This window comes from Monopterus albus, unplaced genomic scaffold, assembly GCF_001952655.1.
Source record: "Monopterus albus unplaced genomic scaffold, M_albus_1.0 scaffold3.1, whole genome shotgun sequence".
Taxonomy (NCBI): Eukaryota; Metazoa; Chordata; class Actinopteri; order Synbranchiformes; family Synbranchidae; genus Monopterus; species Monopterus albus.
This window is the reverse complement of record NW_018127883.1, coordinates 1440878-1463185: the sequence shown is the minus strand read 5'-3', so window position 1 is coordinate 1463185 and position 22308 is coordinate 1440878. Positions and strand designations below refer to the sequence as shown.

The following is a 22308-nucleotide window of genomic DNA, read 5'->3' as shown; positions in this document are numbered from 1 at the left end:
AACACTTACAAAGTCAGGGCTTGCCTCTGTGTTGGGTAAAACAATCTGTTGTATCATTCATTTCAGCCATCTACCCACCCTAAAGGACTAAGTGTTAGGAAGGTATTAGATGCTCTGATAATAAGGATAATCACCTTTATTTGGCCAAGTATGTTACACACAAGGAATTTGTTTCCGGTACAGAACTCAACCAATGGCTCCAACCATCAAGGCAATTTGGGGGTTCAATGTCTTGCCCAAGGACACTTCAACACGTGGACTGTAGGTACAGAGATTCAAACCTCTGACGCCCCGGTTGGGAGACAGCTGCTTAACCCACTGAACGACAGTCACCCCACAAAGCGCCAGCAACTTGGACAGACATTAGATAGGATGATAGGAAATCCCTGGGAGGAAACAAAACAAACAAAACAACAAAACAAAACAAAACAAAAAGACTTGCCTGGCCAACATGTCTGTCTGTCTTACAGGACATTTTCTCTTGACAACACCTCCTCTGGTCAGTGCTGGGTTACTGGCCCCACGTTTAGACTTCCTGTCATTTTGTGTCAGACTGGTTGGCATCATAAGTGCATTATATAAATGTTTACCTAACTTGCTGTATTCATCAAGTGCTGCAAATAGCTTAGGTAGCCACTGTGAGAATAAAATAGCTAATTAAGTTGTACCTTTAACAAAGAATATCAAGAAAGGACCCATGAACATTCAAAACAATGATGTTTGAATGGCTGAGTTTCAATTGTCAAATGAGAAGCAGGAAGGGTGTGGGAGAGAGAGAGTACAACTTTCAAAGAGTATCTGCAAACTTTGCAGATTTTTCACAGTAATCTTACATCAAGTACAGAGATGAAATTACTAGACTAAAATATGAGAGCAGGTTGTAAATTTATTCTGTGTCCATTGTGTTAGAAGAAAATATTCTTGCTCCTTCAGAAAAAAGCTCAAAAAGTTACTTAGAAAAATATACATTGAGATTAGAACTGAAAACTTGAAATTCAGTGTTTACTTCAAATAAACAATTTGCATATTAAGGAACTACAAAACACAGAATAGGTGGCTTTGATTGAGCTTAGTTTCTTGAAGAGAACCGGGAGCACAAGCATCCAGAAGGAAGGCACTGTCGTTTTCTGAAATCACAATCAAGCTTATTGAGCCTACATTCAGGGAAAAAAAATTTCATGTGTACACAAAAGAAGAACATACTTCTTCCTATTGCTTACCCCTCTGTTTCATCCCATCTCTGATGTGCCCACTTTCTCTCAAAGCCAAACTCGAGCTAAATACAGAAAGCCCAGCAACTGCTACAGTACTACAAACCTAAGGTTAGTTGACTTTGGAAAGGTCATCAGGTTGAAAAGACAGCGGGGGCTGGGAGGTTTTCTTAAGACTAACCCTCACTTTCCCACTCCTGAGTTAAGCTGAATACCCAAAAAAAAAAAAACTGCTTTTTTTTTTAAAAAAAAAAAAAAAAATGTTCAAGGCAAAGCCAGCCACTGACAATGTACTTAATCCTCTATCATTTTCATCACTTTCCATTTCTTTCTAAAAACACCTTTTACTTTCAAAGCTGACAAAACTCCAACTGTTCTTAATAGCCATCTTTTGGTACATCATCAATGTCCAATAACCTTCCACTACAGTCCAGACACAGTCTCCTATAATATGTTCAGTTTCTTTCAATCTGGTCAAGATCCAGCTGTCCCCCCAGCTGGAAAATGTCTCTCTGTATCCCACAATCACCCTTCCAGAGGGTGCATTTACTGCCCACGATGCCTACAGGAGACCCAGGACGTGAGTCCACACTACACAACGAATCGCTATCAAGCTCTTCATAGGATGAATCCTGTGCCTCATCTTCTCCTGCCACTTCCTGCCGTGGCTCCGGTCCCAGTTCGGACACAGCAGTGAAGTCTGAATCTAGCTGGCTGGATGTCTCAGAAGAGGGCGAAAGCAAGCTTGATTGGCAGCCGTCAGTGGCTGAGAATCCAGGGCAACTCAAGCTCTGAAAAGTCTGGAGTTTCTGAATAGGAGAGAGAAAAAAAATATATATCAAAATGTTGATTTGCATCTTATGTTTACCTTTTGGCTTCAGTTTAATCATGGTAAAAAAATAAATAAAAAAAAACTGGGTGGTTTGTGAGGTGGACTCAGAGTCAGGGTTTTCCAGAATGCCAGGTTGAGATTGGGTTTCAGTTTGGGCAGCCAGACGCTGGCCTTCCCTTTCACTGATAGCATGCAAACATGCATAAGCATACAAGTCACTGAAGAACACACAGAACTTGAAACCTATTGGTTGTGTGGAAAAAGAACACACACACACACACACACACACACACACACACACACGAGTTACCAACCACAAAGGTATCTGGTTTCAAACTGTGCTCTGGGCCTATTTATTATCATGGAAGCTATGATGAAACACACACACACACACACACACACACACACACACGACTGGGAACCCAACATCGTGCAGTGGATGACACTTCTTGCATCCATTGTAATTCACAACTGTTAAGGTTTTACATAGCTACATATAGATGCGTTACCATCTTCAACACGTGACCATCACTAGATTTAGTTGATTAAAAAGTCTCCAGTTTACTTTCATTCTCTCTTTCCACCTTGAAATCATCTCTACAACAAAGAAAGACAGCCATGCAAAGCAGAGAAGGGGTTAATGATTTCTGGAGTGCCCCAGCAGCAGATGTTGGGAGGCACTAAGGTGAATAGAGATGAGGTTTTCTGTATAGAGCCTCAGCTTACAGGACAGAAACCTCTAATGTTCCCTAGAATGTGTTAGGACATTGCTTTTCCTGTTAGTGATTCTCCCTTTCATAAGTCTCAATTTTGTAGGTTCACTTTTTTTTTTTGTTTTTTTAACTATACTGCCCTGATTTAGCAGGGTCTAAAGGAAAAAAAACTACAAAACAGGATTCTGGCTTTCTGAGTTAAAAATTTACTCACTATTGGTGGATTAACTTTACATACAAGCTGTTCAAACAAGATACTTCATCTGCAAATGCTTGAGGTGATCATGTGAGGAGTGGGAGGCCTTTGCTGTAGTTACCCACACTAGTGTAGAAAGGGGATTTCTGTGTCCTCGCTGTCTGTTCAAGCCCCAGTATAACTACACTACTAATTATCACAGCAGAAGGGAAGACAAAAAGGAGGGGGCAGAGGCTGTTTCTCCACAGTATGCTTTCTCTAAAATCGACAGACTGGGATTTGGTTGGGTGTGGTGGTAGGTTGGGGGAACAGGATTAGATTTCTGCTGTGTACCCATCTTTGCCTGTGCCCCCACCCCACCCGAGCATACCCCGACCCAGATGGAGTACATCCACACACACACTACAAATTTTCAGTACTACAGCACACCTCCATTTCCCCTATTGCCATAACCAGTAGTCTTGATCATACACACACACACACACACACACACACACACACACAAAAACAAAAAACCTTGGAGTTGCAGCACACTTCCATAAAGCTGAGGGTTTCACAATAAAACATTTTAAAAAGAATGGTCAAATTTGAAATAAACAGAGGCTGAGATCCATGCCCCAAAACCATCAAAAGGCATCATCACGGTATTTCTTTTAAAAGCTCCTCCAGAGGAAAAAAAAGATTTTCACAGGGAGAATAGTACTGCTCATGAGCTTTATGTGTAAATTTGACAGAGTGCCCCTTCACATCTTCAGCTGTGGGTGATTTGGCAAGTGTGCTTTAATAGTAAAGCTTCCAGAGCTCTATTTGAGATGACAAGTACCAACCAGTGGGGGCAGCAAACATTATACAAATACATTAAAAAAAAAAAATAAATAAAAAAATATAGAAGAGCAACTCCCGTGAATGTTTACAACACAGCCAAGGAAACCGTGATCAGAGGGTTCGTGATGTCACATTATTTTAATAAAGACAGAAGCATGGTGACACTAAACTTATGAATGTTGCTTTCTGCATTACATCTCATATTGTACATGCATCATTTCCAGAGAATATGTATAAACAAACAGAGAGGGGGAGGTGGGAAAGGAAGCAGAGAGACAAAATATATTCAAAGGCTATATCTAAAAGTGCTGACCATAAACAGTATAAAAAAAATGGGGTATGTAAACAAATCTTAGGCATAAAGCTGCTATTTACAACATGGGATCAAAAGGCAGCTGCTGTGGGAGAACAACAAGCACAGGCCAAAAAGGTCAGGCAAATATCTTCCTTATAATTAGGACAAACAACACCCTGCTAAGTAGTATGGCAAAGGTCCTGCCAGGTGACTAGAAATACAGACACGAATTAGCACATGTATACAGAGAGGAGTATACAAACAACAAAAACATGCAGGTCCTTTACTATGCACCCTGTGTACAGATATAAAATATAAGTGTTTGAATTCGCTCCATGTTGAAATGAGGGCAGATTAACATGCACCATCGCACTGCTCTAAGGAAGGCAAGCAAACAGAACTCCCAACAGAAAGTAAAACAAAGACAGGAGAGCTCAACTCATTCTAGTCAGTCAGACTATATATTTGCACACCACTGTATCCTTTATTTGTGATGCTGTGCTATCTGCCTTTGCTTTTGTGTGCGTGCTTGTACCACTGAGAGAATGTATGGCAGATACATGGAAATGCCTGGATGTCAGGTGATAAAAGACAAACACAGTAAATTAGGTTTGAGCAAAGGCTCAATAAACAGAGGTCATATGTGTGACTGTGCATTAGCATTTGGCAAAGCCTGGCATAATACCTCTGGGACATGTCACAACATCTCACTGCACATGGTGCACACCACACCTCAAGACGCCTACCTAGGTGTTCCCACAGGCCTGCAGGGCTTGATGCTCAGCCATGACTGCCATGTTTGCCATCCCAGGAATGGAGTCAGATGGTGAGAGGAGGGGGAACAGAGAAGCTCGAACTTGGGCCAGCGAGAAGATATTAATATAGGAGTGAGAAGTTAGTCAGCCAGCTTCCCTGCAGAAATAATCCCCCCTTTCTTCACCCCGCTGGTTCTCTGAGTGCATGGGCGCGCATGCACACACACAATTTCAAGCACTTGCTCAACATACCCCCTTTTACCACCTCTACTGCTAACACAGCTAAACCAAAGATAGTAATTTTTCTTCAAAATGTATCAACAACCCAAGCAAAATCATCAAGTTGGGCTACAAAGAAAACACAGACATAAAACATTTTTAATAAAACTGGTCAGGCTGGCATGACACAGGCTGATTTCCTCCAAAGAAAAGTGTGAGCTGCGTCAACAATCATTCAGCAAGTGACCTAGAATCAAGAGATGACTATCCCAGTCTGACAGCTTGCTACACCCACAGTGCAGGGGAAAATACAATGAAGAGCCAAGGTGGAAGATCAGCCAGGGATAAAAACAAGGCAGTGAAGTGGAATTAACTGATACACGTGGCTGACAGGGAGGATGATCAAGGAATTTTGGGGGTGGCTGCATGTAAATCCCTATAGTAGTCAAGCTACTGCTGATTAGCACGATATGCATCCATAAAATTCACACCCGCCTTCATTGATGTGGTTGAGGAATCCAGAGGCCAAATTACATCCTGTTCCCCTGCCAACACTGGGGGACTTGTTAGGTACTGGCCCTCATAATCCTCAACACCCCACACCTCCAACACACTTAACTTTTTGCATTTATTGTCCAGGAAATAAAAAAAATAAATAAATGCACACTGTAGCAAATGTCACTGGACAATTACAATTTGCCATGACAAACATGCACTACTTTTGCTTCTCTTTACTTGGACTTTAGACTGTAATACTCAACCACACACCTTTAAAATGAAGTGAGCATTGTGGCCAGTGTGTGTGTGTGTGTTGTAATGACACCTGTCCACTTCTTGGGCAGGACTTTGAGAAAGTATGAGTGTATAGTCAGGAAGGCACAAAAATAACCAAATTCCCATAAGAAATAGTAAAACCTCATCTGTTACTAACCCTGACAGTAAGTCTTATATTCCATCTTCACTTAAACAGACAAGTTGTAACCATATTATCCACATTATCACTCCCTTTTCCAGACAGTGTGCCAGCTACACACTTCTTTACCTTTGGCTTTCACAAACCACCTCGTTAACCAATGAATCTTCAATCAGTGCTTCAGTTTTGGATTATTTAATTTAGTACAACCCTATTTCTTTAGGTTCCTGAGCGCACTAGATGCAGCCTTTTAAGTGAACTGGTTACTGACAGAAAAACTAACAGCAAGTTAAATCTGACTTGTGCAGGAAGAGAAAGAGAAGTGAAAGAGTCAAGTTTTTCCTAAATGGCACTGTGTGTGCTGGGTTACTGCTTACTCTCCTCACTTCAGGCATGCAAGAGAGCACATGTAATCATGCAAGTCAAAAAAACTGAACTGAAAAACATTTCGGTGCTGAGAACAGATAGTGTGCCTACAATTATCTGCAGAGGTGATCTCCTGCATTCAAACACTGCTGCCAGTGGTAACATAAAACCAACTTCATATGTGTGTCTCTGTGCATGTATATGTGATCATTGTACTCGATTTTCCCTCTTAGCTGCTGGCATGAACAGAGGAAACATGTTTGCTAGGCTCCATTACCAAAGCCTTGTTGATCTAGCCTTGGTCCAGAGGGTGAGTGGCTGGCAACACTTAGCTTTGGAAGGAAGGAAGGAAGGAAGGGAGGGTACAGAGATAGACTGATGGTACTTTCCAATAAGGAAACAGGAAACACAATATTTCTGTGACATAAGGTATGATGAAGGAAGATTTTAGGGTACCATATAAATGTTGGTGTATACAGGACACAGTCTATAATCCAAGTCCTGAGTCATCACATCTTATCTGAGCATAGCCTGGATTTGGAATCGGTGGCTGCTGGCGGTGCTATAGCTTCTATGCAGGATTCCCAGCAAATTCAAATGAATAATGAACCAGGATGTGATATAATGATAAAACCCAGATTTTTCTGGGCTCTATAAAAATATCCAAGCACTGCTAAGCATTAAATCAGTACATGTCATTAAAATACTTCCATGGCTCTATTTTGGGTCTGTGTTTGTCCAGGGGTCATTTATACTGTGGCTGCTCCACTGTTCCACTTGTTGTGGGGAAAGCACTCCAGCATTTTGTGTATCCAAATATCTCTGCTATCAATCACCTTTGGTTGCCCGACAGTAGACAAGAAAGGATGACGTAATACAGTGAATGACAGATGCAATTACAGGGTAGTAGATGCCCAGAGAAGGCAAATGAATCCTGAGGAGTCCAACCTATGGATGGGCTGTTTACCCAGCAGAGTACAATCAGAGCCAGGCTTGCTAGAGCGTGGCACTAGGCAGCGTGACTGAACATGAGGAATGCCTCTTTAGAAGCACCGCTCTCTGAAGGAGGGAGGTCTGAGATCATTTAGCCCTGAAGCTTCGGACAGACGACCCAGAAAACTTAATTCAGCTGGATTTAATCCAGTGCCTGATCAGACTCAGAGAGGCAGGCCCAGTTATGTTTGATGATCTTTTTTGTTCTTAGACCAAAGGAGAAGTTCAAAAGTATTTGTCTATTTGGAAGGGGCATTTCAGCCAGGATTTAACTAATGGACATTGTTCAGCATTAAAGCAAAATTAAACGTAAACTGATGGTGATTTATGTTTAATCAGTGAGCAAACGTGACCCTAAACTCTGTGCAATGAGTCAAATTATAATAAAATGCATTTGCATGAATATGAGCTCTTGTCTGTGCATGTCAAATGGTGTTCAACACTCCCAGCTAACCTGAGTCATCTTTGCCAGGTCCAGGGAGGGCCGCTGTTCCTGGGCATCTTCCGGTCTCCTACGCTTCACACCAATTTTTTTCTCGTTTAGCACGCAGGGTTGGGACCTGCTCCGAGACAGACACCCTGTACCCCCTCCTCTCTGGCCAGCTCTCCTCCTGAGTTCTGGTGTGGAGTCTGGTGAGCTGGCCTCCAAAGCCTCTTCCCTCTGGAACTCTGGTAGACTGATCTGCTCATGGGACAGGGAGAGAGGCCTGAGGAACTGGTGATGATGCGAGGAAGGAGAGGTAGGGGAGACTGGAGATGCAGTGAACTGAGGGTGGAGAGGCAGTCGCTGGTTGAAGAATGGTAGGTCCAGGGTTCCATCAGAAGGGATGCTGGAGCGCGAGGGCAAACTGAAGCTGGAGCTACGCTGCATGGTAGGAAAATGATTGCCCGAGAAACCCCCTCCTCCTCTGACACTTCCTCCACTGTGACATCTTCTTTTCTCCACTGCTGTCCACACTCGGGAGCCTTGGGGCTTCCAAGATGAGCGAAACCCACTGAATTCATCAAAGAGCGACAGGGAGCGACACTGACGTTTGCTTGGGGGTGCTGTAGGAGCTTGGCTGGTGGCAGTAGTGGTGTAGTGTGCAGTGGTGGACGTGGTGTGGGAGTGAGGACTGCTCATGCTGCCGTCACAGAGGCTCAGATCTCTTATCAGACTGGTGATTGCTTTGGTGCTACCTGGTTCCTTAGCCCAGTGCTGGCTTCCCGGCTCAGGCATCACATCCCACAGCGTCTCCAGACTGGCGCCAGACTGGCAGTGAGCTCTCTGCTGAATGGCACAGCTTTGCCCCAGGTCCAGCCACCTATCTGCCTCTGCAATATTCAAAACATATATTCTCACTCTCATTGACCTTGTTAGCAGCTCTTTGATATGCCTCTATATGTGTAACAAGTAATAATAAGGAAATGTTGCATTATGGCAATTACTATAATAAAACCAGTCGTATGTGGAGGTACTAAGTCAACACAAAACTACAAACAAATAAACAAGAATACATTTAATCCAAGAGGGAATGGCTGCAGTAAGGTCAAGTTGTTTGGTACAAAAAAGGAGCTGCTGTGTTTGGATGATATTTAGAAAATCAACATATAATATAAAGGACATTTATGGCAGTTGCACACTGCTAAGCACAAAAATCAACAGAAAATTGTGAGCTTTGGTACGCTGTCAGTCATTTGTCTTAAAATGAATGACACAATTAAGCCTGGAGGAAACAAAACTGCAGCTGCAGAGTTCAAAACAGTGTCATCCATGTGCAACTGTGCCAAAGGCACAGGTACACATTGCTGAAAAACAGTTGCACAAGGCTGAAAAACAAAAAAACAGAACTGAGTGCAAGGTGAAAGGAAAGCTGAAGTCTTAAAAAGACGGTTGTTTATTCAGAATTTGGCAGTGCTCATATTATGATACACTATATGGTTTAGTGGTGACAGTATGACTCAATACGATCACTATGGGCTCCAGTATGTGACCATTTTTTACAGAAATGGGTAGAAAATATGCAGAAAAACCTTGGTTGTAGAGTAAGGTGTAATGGTGCCATTCCTTTTGCATTAGAAAGTTTGTTTCCATTACTTCCAAAGTTACAGGCAATAAAACTTAATCTATAGTAGAAATTCTAGATTACCAGTAAAATCTGACTGTTGACACATCCAAGACATGTCAGTCCACCAAATGTTATTATGGATGCCATTTTGAGGTATCCAGCAGTCAAACAACCAGACTCATTTAAAACCTGGACTTGCAAGAATGCCGATTCCCAAAACATGAACAGCATATTCTATCAAGAATCACAGTGAGACTGTTGGCAAGTCACTCCCAATAGTCAAGTGTTTAGCAGGATATGGTTGGAAAGCAGTCGTTCTTGCCAGCTGTCTCACCACCCGCACAAAAGAGTCCATCACACAGCTGTGGGAGATAATACACCTACAGCGAAGTGCCATAGTAGCTTGAGCTACTAAGCCAAGTGGTTAAGTCGTGCATTTATTTAAGCATTTGGCAAAAAGGGCCCCTTACTGGTCTAAATTCCATCCTTTTGGGATGCTTGTCTCTAATTTTGGCATGCTCTCTCACAGACTGGTGGACGGAAATCATTGTTTTGGGCGGACGAACAATGTACGGGGGTTACAGTGACGACCTGGGAGGAATGTTAGGAAAACAACTTGACAAAGGGAGAAAGGGATGAACTTCAAAAGCCCACCATTTTGAAAGCAAGAAACAAAGTGCTGGCTGTACTAACACAGCATGCTAGACAATGTAAATGTTAACAGCAGAAACTATAAGCCACCTTCCTGATGGTGACTTCACCACATCCCCAGAAAAAGTTAGAGGATATTAAGTGATATGTGGAGTTTGTATTTAAAGTAGCGTGTCTTCAGACAGTGGGTAATTACTGCAAAACAAAACACAGCCAAAGTGAAACTGTTGACACAGGCAACAGCATATTCAATTACAATTCACTCCCATGAGGGTGGTGTGCAATGTTGTGTGGAGGCAGGTGCACCCTGATCAGAGAAGGGGGTGACAAACAAAGGGAGAAGTGAGAGACCAATTGTGACGGGGGGGTGGGTGGGGGGTGGATGCAATAAGACGTTATAGGAGGGGTTCACTGACCTTGACAGTTCAACGCATCAAGGGATTATGGGGGCAATCCATTGTGCTATTACATTTGTGAAATGATGTTATAAATGAAAGTAGACCACCTCAGCCAGTTCACCGTCAGGATCTCGAGTGAATCCAGAGCACAGAAAGCTCGTTTTTGTTGCAAAAAAGAGGAAGCAGAGAAGAAAAGACAAACAGGAAGGCATCAATGGAGATAACTCACCCACAGTTCCACAGGAGAAGAGGGTTGTCCCTCTGCTCATGGTGTGGAGTTCACGCTGGGGACAGGCAAACAGAGGGGTTGACAGTCAGGGAGAGAGAAAATAAACCAAATGAAAGTCCAAATGTCTACCCTCACACAACAAACATCATCAATTTGGCACGTTTAAAACCCCTGTACATCTATAACAGTGTTGGAAAGTAAATAAGTACATTTACTTAAATGCAGATCTAAGGTACCTAGCTGAGCATGCCCATATTACATTTGACATCTATATTTACAGATTGATTTTAAAACCTATTTGAGCATATAAAATGTTATACAAATTTATTTTTAACAATAAGCACATTTCTTCACTATCACCATATTATTCTAGTAAGCTTATAAGGCCAGATTCACACAGAACTCATATAGTTGGCTCACAATTTACTTTTAAGATGATAATTTTACCTTCTAGAGAGTTTTATTAACAAAGTTCACACCACACCTGTGTTATTTAGGGAGCAGAAAACTTTTTTTCATCACACACACCTATCTTCTAATCAGACACCTATCCTTTCTCTCAGTTCATGTCTAACAGAAGGGTGGTGGCTGTCTACACAGAGGACAAAAGGAAAAATGTCTCAATACATTGCTCTGACTCACCTCAAGGTTATGACCACAAGAAAAAATGGTTTTTGAACATACAAAGACTAGCATCCAAAATAAAGGCTATTATGTTACAGAAGAACAAGATTAAATGAAACTTTTACTACTGTGAAATCTCAGCTCTTTAACAGTTACCCAACATGTGAAAAGGTAATATTAAACCAGGTAAACGTACAACTAAGCTGTGTAAAATCCTTTATATATTGACTGATTTAGCTTGCAGCCAAGGACCAATACGGTAGAAGAGGTGCTGAGACCTCATTACACTCTCAAGGTCCAAAAAAAGAGTGAGATTAGGAGGATACAAGGAAATAAAAGACAACCAAAGCCTTTTTTGGCCTACATGATAAAAATGATCAGTGATTCTGAGACATCCTGATGTTGATCTTCTTTAAAGAATTTTTCTGATACACCCCCACTTGGGAGACTGAAGGAATGTTTACACAAATTCTAAACAGAATGTAAAACTTCATAAGAGGTAGCAATATAACAGCGAGAAGACTGAACGCCTTGATCAGATTACAAATGTTACACAACTTTCCTGTGGTGATGTCTGAATGGAACAGCAATAGGTTTGTCCAGCTCTCTTTTTTACAGTCAATGGTAACATTAGGCCACCACAAACCTCCTGAACAGCTTCAATGTCTGAACTCTGCTGGAGGGATGAACACCATTCATCATTTCACTGCAACTTTAATGATTACTTTACTCACTGAAAATAAGAGAATATACTACAGATGATCTGTGGCTGGTTTGCTTTGTAAAAGACTCAGGTGGTTAAGGTTTCTCTCACCAGCCGTCTCTCGATGTTCTTGGACCTTACGTCATTGACACCCTTCTTCTTTTCCAGTGTTTTTGAGAAAATGATCACCATTGTAGCAGGCAGTTCTGCTCCACTCTGTTCAGGTGCAGAAGAAGGCCACGGGCAGCCATCTCAGATGTGGGTGAGGTTACATAGTGCATTTAGGTGAAACGAACCGTTTGATGACCTCCCATTTGCAGAGCAGCCCTCAAATCCTGATGATGTGAGGGAGGGAGGTGTCTCTCACAATCCCTGTGTTAACACAAAGAAATACATGGAGAGAGAAAAAGATACCCATTTAAATATTGCTACTCAAGGTTTTCTTCTAAAGGTTTATATTTAGGGCATTATCTCAACATGACAGAACATTACAACACATTTTTCACTGCATCTGAAGGTACAAAATTTAGAGGACAAAAAGAAAATACATTTTTCATGCTGGTATAATGCTTAGAACTGAAGGAAATCTAACCACGCTGTAACAGAAGGCAAAGTTTTACTAATCAAGGACAATCCAAGGCATTACATGACTACAGATGTGTCTGGAAGAAAACAAATTAATAAAACATACTGTAACATAGGCTAGTTTCAGGAAGGAGCCGGACATCCAAGCTGCTGTTTCTGTGCTCTCCTGAGACCAGGGAAGCCGCTCTTTTATTATAAACCCCACATGGCAACAGCACTGACAGGCAGAACACTCTCAAATAAGCCAAAACTCAGGAGCACAACTTGCAAAGATCCTGCCCTGTCTGGCATTGGTGGGGATCCCACCAGATGCTTCCCCCAAAGGCATTCTGGGGGACCCCGCCAAGCAACTCTCCACCCCAATGCTACAGTACACTATAAGGAACTGTGGTTGCCCCATCAACTGCATGAACTTGCAGATGGTAAAGCACAGCCAGTAGCTGGTACAGTAAACAACCGCTTAAAATGCTTGGAGGGAGTTCTATGTAAGGCAGATGGTCCATATGCCCTTTCTGGGCAAACATTCCTGATCATGTTCGCTCTAGGCAGCCTTTCTGATGCTATTTAATGCATGGGAAAGATCTAGGGTTATGATAGGTAGGCTGAGTTATGCTCACTTTATCCTTAGTCTGGGTGGAAAAAGTAGAAAGTAGGAGGAGTAGGCTGCAGCAACTTTAGGCTTTAGTGTTTCTCATAATTTGCCAACCACCAAACACACGGACAGCATCCAATTAGAGTGTAACAGCACAGTTCAGATCTCCCAATCAACTGCTGGCTACAGGCAGCTTTCTGCTGTGGAGCAACACATGAGGCCAATAGATGTTCCACGCCTACCATGTCATGGTGCCCGTGTAAAATGTGGTTACATGTTACTGTATGTAAGGTTCCCACACTTTTATAAACATGCTTTAGAGAGAAGGATGCAAGTGTACAGTGGGTATTAAAGGACTCTGTGGGACCACAAAAAGGGACATTGATAAAAGATGAGAACCAGTCTAGTCATGTCTTATTCCTTCAACACGTCACCCCTATACCTTCCTTCTTCTCCAGATCCACGACTTTGTGAAAACTAAATGTTTAATGTAGGCCTGCCTCAAACCAACTGCTAGCATATGACTCCCATTAACTTCATTTATCTGGGAGAGTCAGTGGAGCACAACTGGGCCTCCACAGGCAAGGGGGTCTGGTACTGGGAGTCAGAAGAGGAGGGAATGTTCTTGTTCTGTTTTGCTGATTACTTTACCGATTGGGACTGACACTGAGTAATGGGTGTGGCAATGTAACAGAGTTTGTACAGAGTAGGAGATGGGGAGCAGGATGGTCATTTGTAAAGGTTGTTACAGTGCGCTGTTTAACTAATGGAAGTGTGATACGTTCATGCAGGGCTGAAAAACCACCTCAGTGGCAATTACGAGGACATGTGCAGGTTAGCATAAACAAACATTCACGTACAGACCTGCTTACTTGTGTGCATGTGTAGCAACTGGCAAGTGGGGTCATGAGAGAGGGCAAGCCGAGTGTGAATTCAACCCTGGAGCCATGCTTACTTAATGAACCGGCTCTTCATGATGGGGAAACCAGAGCTTAATGGAAAGAGAACTGTAAAGCATCCATTGGCCAGATCAGATTTTTACAGCTTAAAGTGAGTCTCCTTGTTGAATACATCTGTTTGTAAAAGCGCTGTTTGACTTACTGTCATTCTAAAGAAAATCCAGGAAGATCAGTTTGCAGCACCTACAGGTTTGACGAGCAACTGTTACAATAACCATTTCCATTACGTGGGGTGTTAGATTTTTTTCTCACAAGCTCAATTACACCCTTCACTGAAAATTGTTCAAAAGTCAGTTATCTTAAAGCTAAGCAATCAGCAAATGACTCACCACATCGCTGGTTTCTCTTATAATGTACAGAATAATTTAAATAAGGCATTGCTACAGTACTTGTCTCTTCAGATTAGTTTAAGTAGAACAAATGTGACATTTTCAGGACATCTGCCATGTTTTTCCAGTTTGAAAATCAGCAAGCAGTGGTCTGGAGTACAGGCTTATGGAGTCAGTCATTTACTTATTCTACATCCTATTTGCAGTCAAGTCTTTCCCAAGCAAATGTCCACTGAGCCTGGCAGCTCTCATATCATATTTGATTAGAACTTGGGTTTGTGCCCATATAACATTGTATATTCAAGTAAAAAAAAAAAAAAAAATAATAAAATAAAAATGTGACCTCTATAACAGACTAAAATCTAGTAATGCTAAGTCAGATTAGTGTTTGCTGGGGTGCAGACAGCAGCTCTTGGCTCACAAAAGCCAATGACTCTGGAGGGCAGCTAAGATAATATGGCTCTTTGCCCAGGCTGTGATTTGTACAGGCAGATGAATAGAAGCCTATTTGGGGCCCCCTAAAGTTCTGTGACAGAGTGTTTGGTGTCCATCACCAATTGGCTCTGGTTACTGCATACTTGTGCGGAGCGCGTCTGGTGTCAAGACTTTGATCGGTGGCTGCAGCTGAAAGAAACATTCATTTCATACTAATGAAATAAAGACCAAACAAACAAAATACTGCATGGCTGACCACAAGCAAAAAAACCTTGTGCTTGAGAATGTTTTGTTTTTTTAGTTAAATGTTAGCATATTGATAGTTTCCCTAATCAGACTAGCACTGCTAGAATACATTTTATAGTGCAAGAAGCCAGATGTTGACATATGGCTATGGGAAACAAAATTCAAATGCCAAAAAGAAAAATTTTGCATTTTTTTATATAATCAGAGTTTAATACAAGTAAGGACCATCCTTTTGTGAAAGCCTGTGGCACGAATTTTTAATTCAGGAAGAACACACAGCCACCCTTCTCTCATATAATGTGGCCTAGCCCGTAAAAATGGTCCTAGGGAGGTCAAGGCATACCACTGAATCCTCTGGCCATCACCCTAGTACCCACTGGCAGGGGAACACTGGCCAAGAACAACACACCATCACACCACTAGATCTTCAGAAGTGCATAAACAATGAAGTGCTCATTCAGTCAAACTTTATGCGTTGTCAGTAGCCAGGTTCTGGCCTCCTTCTGCAGATTCCCCTGAACGTAATGACAGTGACAAATCAACTTCTACATAAACACAGTCAGCACTTAAAGTCCCTACTTAATGAGTCATAAAGAGATCATACACTTTGTTTTTTTTAATTTGGAATAGGAGTGGTTGCCTATAGCAGCAATGAAAACGGAAGCAGAAACCAAAACTTAATTTATTGAGCCCTTGACAGTCAACCTGAAAGCCCAGATAATACAACATCTTCTCACTGCTTAGGTGGCATAAAGATGCATTAGCATAACACGCATATGAAAGCACTCTTCTCTTTGCAGTATATGGGCTCCGCTTCCCTTGTGGTCACATGCCGCTGTTAAATTGGGTGTGGAAAGTACTGAACATGCGGTAGCACCCCCCCCCCCCCCCCCCCACAAGTGATATCCATAAAGCATTGTGACAGTTAACTCACGTACACATTTTTAGCCCTCCTGCTTTCAAAAAAAAAAAAAAAAAAGGAACTCAAACCAATACAAAACATGACATCACATCATACTCTATATCAACATTTACTGTTGGCAAGATGCGTCATAAAGCTTGATCTCACTCTGTTTATGCACTGTAAATGCAATGCCTAAAAATATTTGCTGTTACATTTACTACCAGAGCAAAAGCATATAGGCAATGTACAACATGCAAAAAGTATCTAGTCACTCGAACAAACAAAAGCCCCTGATATTACTCAGTAATACTGGACTTACTTCCTAAGACAGTACACCGTTTTAATAGGTAGCCATAGTAACCATACACCAAACGAAGCACAACAGTGACAACTGATGAAGTGAGAAAGGCAGACATCACACTGCTAGTAAAGAATAATATCTGAACAGGTAGTCTTTACCATTGAGTGTGTTTGTTAGTGAAAACTGGTCTATGGATTAAGGACAGTTTTCTAAGCTGCAGCATGGTGCCATGAAACCTGCCCCCCCCCCAAAAAAAAGTTCTCTATTCATGCAGCCTGAAATTTATTCAGAATCAAACCCTGCTTCTTAGACCAAGGCCTCGTTAGGTGGCATCCCAAGAAGCTTGACAGGCATAAGATCAGGTGTTTCAGTGCGAGTAAAGGGCGGTAGGGGCCCTTCTGCACTCTGGAGTGACCCTGACATGCCACAACTCTTCATACACCAGGTACCCCCCTAATTACACTACCCTCCATCAGTCCTCACCTTTCTGCCTGGGTGCCTGTTCTGTTCTGTATACACTAACCAGAGTCCTAATCCATCAGGAATACATTACCGCTAGCAGTCCCCAGCTCAGTAAGGGGGACCACTCCTATGCTGTGTAAGCAAGTGATGTTCTACAGGTTGTCCCTGCCAGTCCACCAATAAAGTGACATTACTGCCATTGCATATCACCATGTTGACACTGGAGGTGTGTTATGGGTGTATATGTGTGGAAGTATGTCAGAAAGAAAACTGAGCAGCATACCATCGGTCTATTCATACAAGTCGAGGGTGGGGGGGGGCTCAGCTCACCATATGGGAGAAGTCAAGATTTGAAAGCCAACTGAAGGTATGTCATTTAGGTTTTCACTGAAGAACCACCTCCAGACTACCATTTACACAGCTAAGGGTACTGTAAAATGAAAAATGCAGGAGTTATTCATTCTACTGAAATAAGAAAAAAGAAAAACCCCCCCCCCCCCCCCCCCTTTGACTTATATTCTTTAAAATGATATACTGCACTGCCCTAAATCTACTTCCTGACATCCTACAGTAAATCAGCTCATCCGCTGCCAGTAAGCTAATTGGTTGCAAATCTTGCTGCATGCTGGTATTCAGCCTTGTGCTGCTGTTTGCAATGACCTGCAGGTATATGTAAAACATACTGACAGACTCCAACCCAACTCCTGAAAGCAAATTAGAATAAACCATAGAAGCCTACAACCAGAAGTTATGTATTTTACCATGATAATTGGCCTTCTTTGTGCAAGCAGGATTGTCAGGACACACTGGTTCTCTGCCTGTTCTCAAGCCTAGGCTTGCACAAAGAGCCACTTTTGGAGGATACAACATCAATTGTCAGCTTTATATAAGGAAAAGCCATTGCAGTTAGCTGGAAAAGGTCTATATCTGGGAGCAGGTGGTAAAGTTTTGTCACCACTGTGAAAAACAGGTTCTAAAAATGCATTAAATCAGACCGTCTGTGCAAACACAAATAGAAGCTTTCAATTCTCTTTTTACCTCGGGATGCAATTGGAGGATTGCTACACCAGACTAGATCTACAGAAAAGCTACAGTATGTCCACAAAGCATGATTCACACATAAGCTATGTGATGGCTGACATTTTGGAGGAGAAGCTAATCAAAAACAGCTGAGGAAAATAAACAAAAAATGTCAACCATTGTCATTCAAACCAGAAGTGTTATGATGACAAGGAAACAAAATATTAGCTCCTCTGGACTATGGGTTTTCCCAAAGAACACAGGCTACACACACACACACCCACCCCCAACACACCCTCATTTGCATGCAACACTTTAATACAATTGAACATGGGCTATGCAAACAAACTGATCAGCAAATCCATGGCAGTGAAGCCCTTTCTCTTTTTTCAGGTGGAAATAAAACTGAGACCTCATGGGTATAGAGCTGCTTATTTGAGAGTTAAAAAGCAACAGCAGAGTAGACTACTTTTTTGGTAACTTCAGGACCAAACCTAGTTAAAGCTACAATCTAATACAACAACCCTGCAATAAATCCTCCCTTCATGTGGTGATAATGTTCAATTTTTATTGAACCTGCTTCAGAGAGGTGTTGACTGAACTGTATGGTCATTTGAAATATGTAGTTTGTATTTTCTTATACCAACAGGTGTATGATTCTGTCCACCCTATTTACATACATCAGTTAAGCTAGGGCTAAATAGTGTTAGTTTTAGCTAGGTGTGCCTAATAAACTGGCCACTGAGTGCTGGAACACCACTGTGGGATGTGTTGATAGAAGCATTCCTATTGCATCCCAGAACACGTTTAATTTCTAAGTCAAGTCTACTGCCTGTCTTTGGGGGTTGGGGGAGTGCTTCTCTGGTGCATGCGAGAATGCCTCTTTTCTTCTTAGTTGATGGTCTCTGGCTCTGTCGGTGTTGAGATGCCAGACTTACAAATCATGTTAATGCAGAAGGAATACCCAAAAAGAAGAGTAACAGCACTGATACAAATATACTGTCAAAGTTAAATAACCAATAAGCATTTGGTTTTAACTCCCTGACATGGTGCGAGTTTCAGTGGGTTTGAAGCAGCAGCAGTTATGACTGCAGAGCACAGAGGAGAAGAAAAGGAAGCTTTGAGATGAATAGTGTAGCACGGAGGCACAGACAGGCATGGCTAATAATTCTTTTCTGGTAGCTTTGCATAATGCCTCTGGCCAGAGAATGAGTGAAAAGAGTAGAAACACAGTATTAGAGAACCAAAAAGACAAATAACCAGAAAAAAAAATGTATGGCTGAAATATACAGAAATGCAGTAAGCAAGAAACAGAGAGGGAAAGTGGAAGCATGTGTGTCAGTGTGTGGCCTGAGTGAGAGTTGTGCACAGAGAGAGAATGGATCAGTGGCTTGCTCAGCACACAGGCACACAGCTGCCCACTGACAGAATGGGGCTCTAATAGAGCCTTCTGCATGCAACACAAAGACGTTGCAAACATGCACGTCTTAAACACACAGACACCCCCTTTAAAAACCCACCAGCCTTAACTGCTACCATAAATTATATCTACTTTATGTCCAAAATAATTCTACATACAAACAATGCCAGAACTGTTGTCAAGTACAACTGCAGTGCATCAACTTGTGCTTTACTAAAAAGAAAATGTGATTATCAACAACTGTGCTCTTGGACAGGCATTAAAATGCCAGTAATGCAACCAGTCCAAAACACTTGACCCCATCCTTATTTGATAAAATCAACAGGTACAGTAAACAACACATTTGCAGATCCAAAATGAACAAAGGTTTTTTTGTTGTTTTTTTTTTAGCTGCACCAATATTTCTCAGGCATTCTTAACACTTTGCTTGTAATTAGACACTAGAGCAGATATGATTCAATCTCTGCATTTCCCTTCCACCCTGAATGTCAGCTACACCTGCATCTGTGAGCGTTTTCTGAGCAGGATTCTTGACAACTACTGACATTTCCTGTTCAGTTGTTAATCAAATTAGCCAGCTACCCCTGCAAGTCAAGGACAATGCTGCTATAGCTGAAGAAACATTTCCAGGGATTTTAAAATTAGGGCACCTGGAACCAAACCTGTTCTTCATGGTTTTGTGTTTATGGTGTCCACAAACATCAACTAACTGCTGTTCAATTGCTGAAAGGACAAAATATAAAACACCCACAGTTACTTCCTAACTCACAAAGGAAACACCACTGAAAAAAGGCTGTTTTAATGCTTTGCTACCACAAGTCCTCCACATCTGTGTGTAACTGACCTTCATTTTTAACTAAAAAGGCAATAAGGTAGTTGTAAAATGAGAATGAACCCTGCTCTGTGATGAAGACACGGCCAGGAAGCTAACTTTTTCATATTGGGGGAAACTTTCTTTATGCTTGAAAATAATGAGTTTATTTTCCAAATGCTCTTATGGTCAAGCTCCGTTTCACTTTCACTATGTGTTTTAACATAAATTTAGTGCATGATTGTTATGTATAGCATTGGGCAGCAACAGTCAATATTTGGTTTGGATCTGTCTCACATTTTTACTCTGAAAATAGAAACAAAATTGAGGAATAAAGTGCCAACCTCAACTTGACCAAACAAATAACCATCTGATGAAGTATGCTCAGAAAAGCAGAGAATTATCAGTTAGAGATCACCATGTCAAAAGGAAACAAAACCCTAACTGTGTGTTGCAGTTTGGTGAGAGATATGAAACCAGGCCTTACAACGCAAAGCACTCAAACTTAATCTCGGTCTCTTCACATAAATTATGAGGAACTGTGTATGTTAGCGAGCTGCAAAGCTGCCACACAGCCTTTTCACCTGCAGGTACTGTATTTGGCCAAAGCCTGACCATTGCTACCATTGATAGATGGAGGAGAGTTTGCTGCCACATAGAACTTGTGTGTGTGTCCCCTCTGAAGCAGGTTATTAAGCAGAAATATGTAATACAGCACCTGGACTAGCAATAAAACTTCAAATTTAGACACAGAGATCCACCTGTAAACTCAACAACAGCTGATGTAGCCCTGAAGTGTAGACCAATAACGCAGCTGGAGTCAATAGCGTGACATCCATGAGGAGTGCTACATTCCACAAACTGCACTATGTGCAAAATGCCATTTTAAGTAATTTACTTTAAAAAGACCCTTTCTCTGATTTGTGGCCTAAAGTAACCCAGCAATGTTGTCATCTAATGTTTGTGTCACAGGGGAAACCCAGCATGAGCAGACAAAGTGAACTTCAGACCAGTGAAGGCAGAAACGTGCATGCTCCACCACAGTCATAACAATTGTGTAGCTGAACAAATGCCTTACTACCTGGCCGGGAGAGGCTCTTTCGGAGGTTAAGCCATCTTCAAAAAAAAGGCAAGCAGAAAAATCACAACGGTTTCTCGCAGCTGGAAACGTGACTCCAGCTTCTCCCACACAGGACTGAACAGAACTGCGTGAAACTAAGAGCTGCAGCTTTCAGCCATTCAGCATCAAGCGTAACCATATCCGCGTGTTGACTAACCATCTCGACGGGGGAACAGAGAAGAAGAGTGGTCGACTACAAAACCTTTTTTTAACCAAAGCGAATACTATGTTGGCGTACAGTTAAATCATTAAAGTGTAACCACTAATCGAAAACAACAAAACTTTAAAATGCTTGATCTCACGCGGCTAAAAGTTTTATTTACAACAAACACTCCACCCCTTCCGAGTTGGTATGTTCCTCTGTGGTCCTCCTCCAGGCATTTACAGTACCTATGCCACATTCAGTAGGCTACTGTGCTTTTCATTGATGTTAAAATAGATGTTGGCTTCGTAGTACTACGATGAAAGCCACATTTATAGAAATTAACCACCCAAGTTGCCATCATATTGTGCCCCTTGCTTGTTCCCTTCTCCGGGGAACTAAAACAAACAAACAAACAAAAAGAAACAAGAATGTTAGTAGTCAATGGTAATTATTTCACCTTTAAGGTCTTAAAAGTCCTGTATATCATCCTGAAAAAGGCAGACATGGTTTAAAAGAGGAGGCTTTCCCACTTCCACATTGGCTCTCCTGCCATGAAAAACTTCACAACAACATGGTGGAGTAATTCAATCAGTCCACAAAAATCCTATTAAGAAACCTTCAAACGTGTTTCCAGGGAGAGGGAATTAATAAAAACATAAATATTTGCAGTATCACAGTTGAGAGGTCAAAATAAAACCATGGTATTTATGCTGGCAGGACTGCCAGGGAGCTGTGGCATTGTGTCTATAACCTTAAGAGTGGAATAAACATGTAGCTTCAAACATTTGCCAACCCAAAAGCCATGAACGTGCTGACAGTTGTAAATATACAATAGGCTATAGTCCATTTCAAGCCAGCAACATTAACAGCTTTATGCTATTTTACTTAAGGATGGGTGGTAATAAAGTAGCTTTAAAGATGACAGATTTTTAAATAGTAGGGTATGGCATACACAAGTTTAGGATGTAGCCTATCCACTATTTTAAAATAAACAGATATTGGCCTATA

At 41.7% G+C, this 22308-nt stretch overlaps 1 protein-coding gene across 1 annotated transcript; it reads right to left on the bottom strand.

Annotated features, from left to right (window-relative positions):
* Positions 1-215: 215 nt before the first annotated feature.
* LOC109961961 (protein FAM53B-like) lies at positions 216-21280 on the bottom strand. The gene is made up of 5 exons (XM_020603255.1): positions 21117-21280; positions 12083-12343; positions 10645-10699; positions 7773-8632; positions 216-2020 (listed from the first exon to the last, which is right to left on the bottom strand). Exons 2-5 carry the CDS (start codon positions 12161-12163, stop codon positions 1667-1669), a joined length of 1350 nt encoding a protein of 449 aa, XP_020458911.1. The 5' UTR covers positions 12164-12343; positions 21117-21280; the 3' UTR covers positions 216-1666.
* Positions 21281-22308: the final 1028 nt, after the last annotated feature.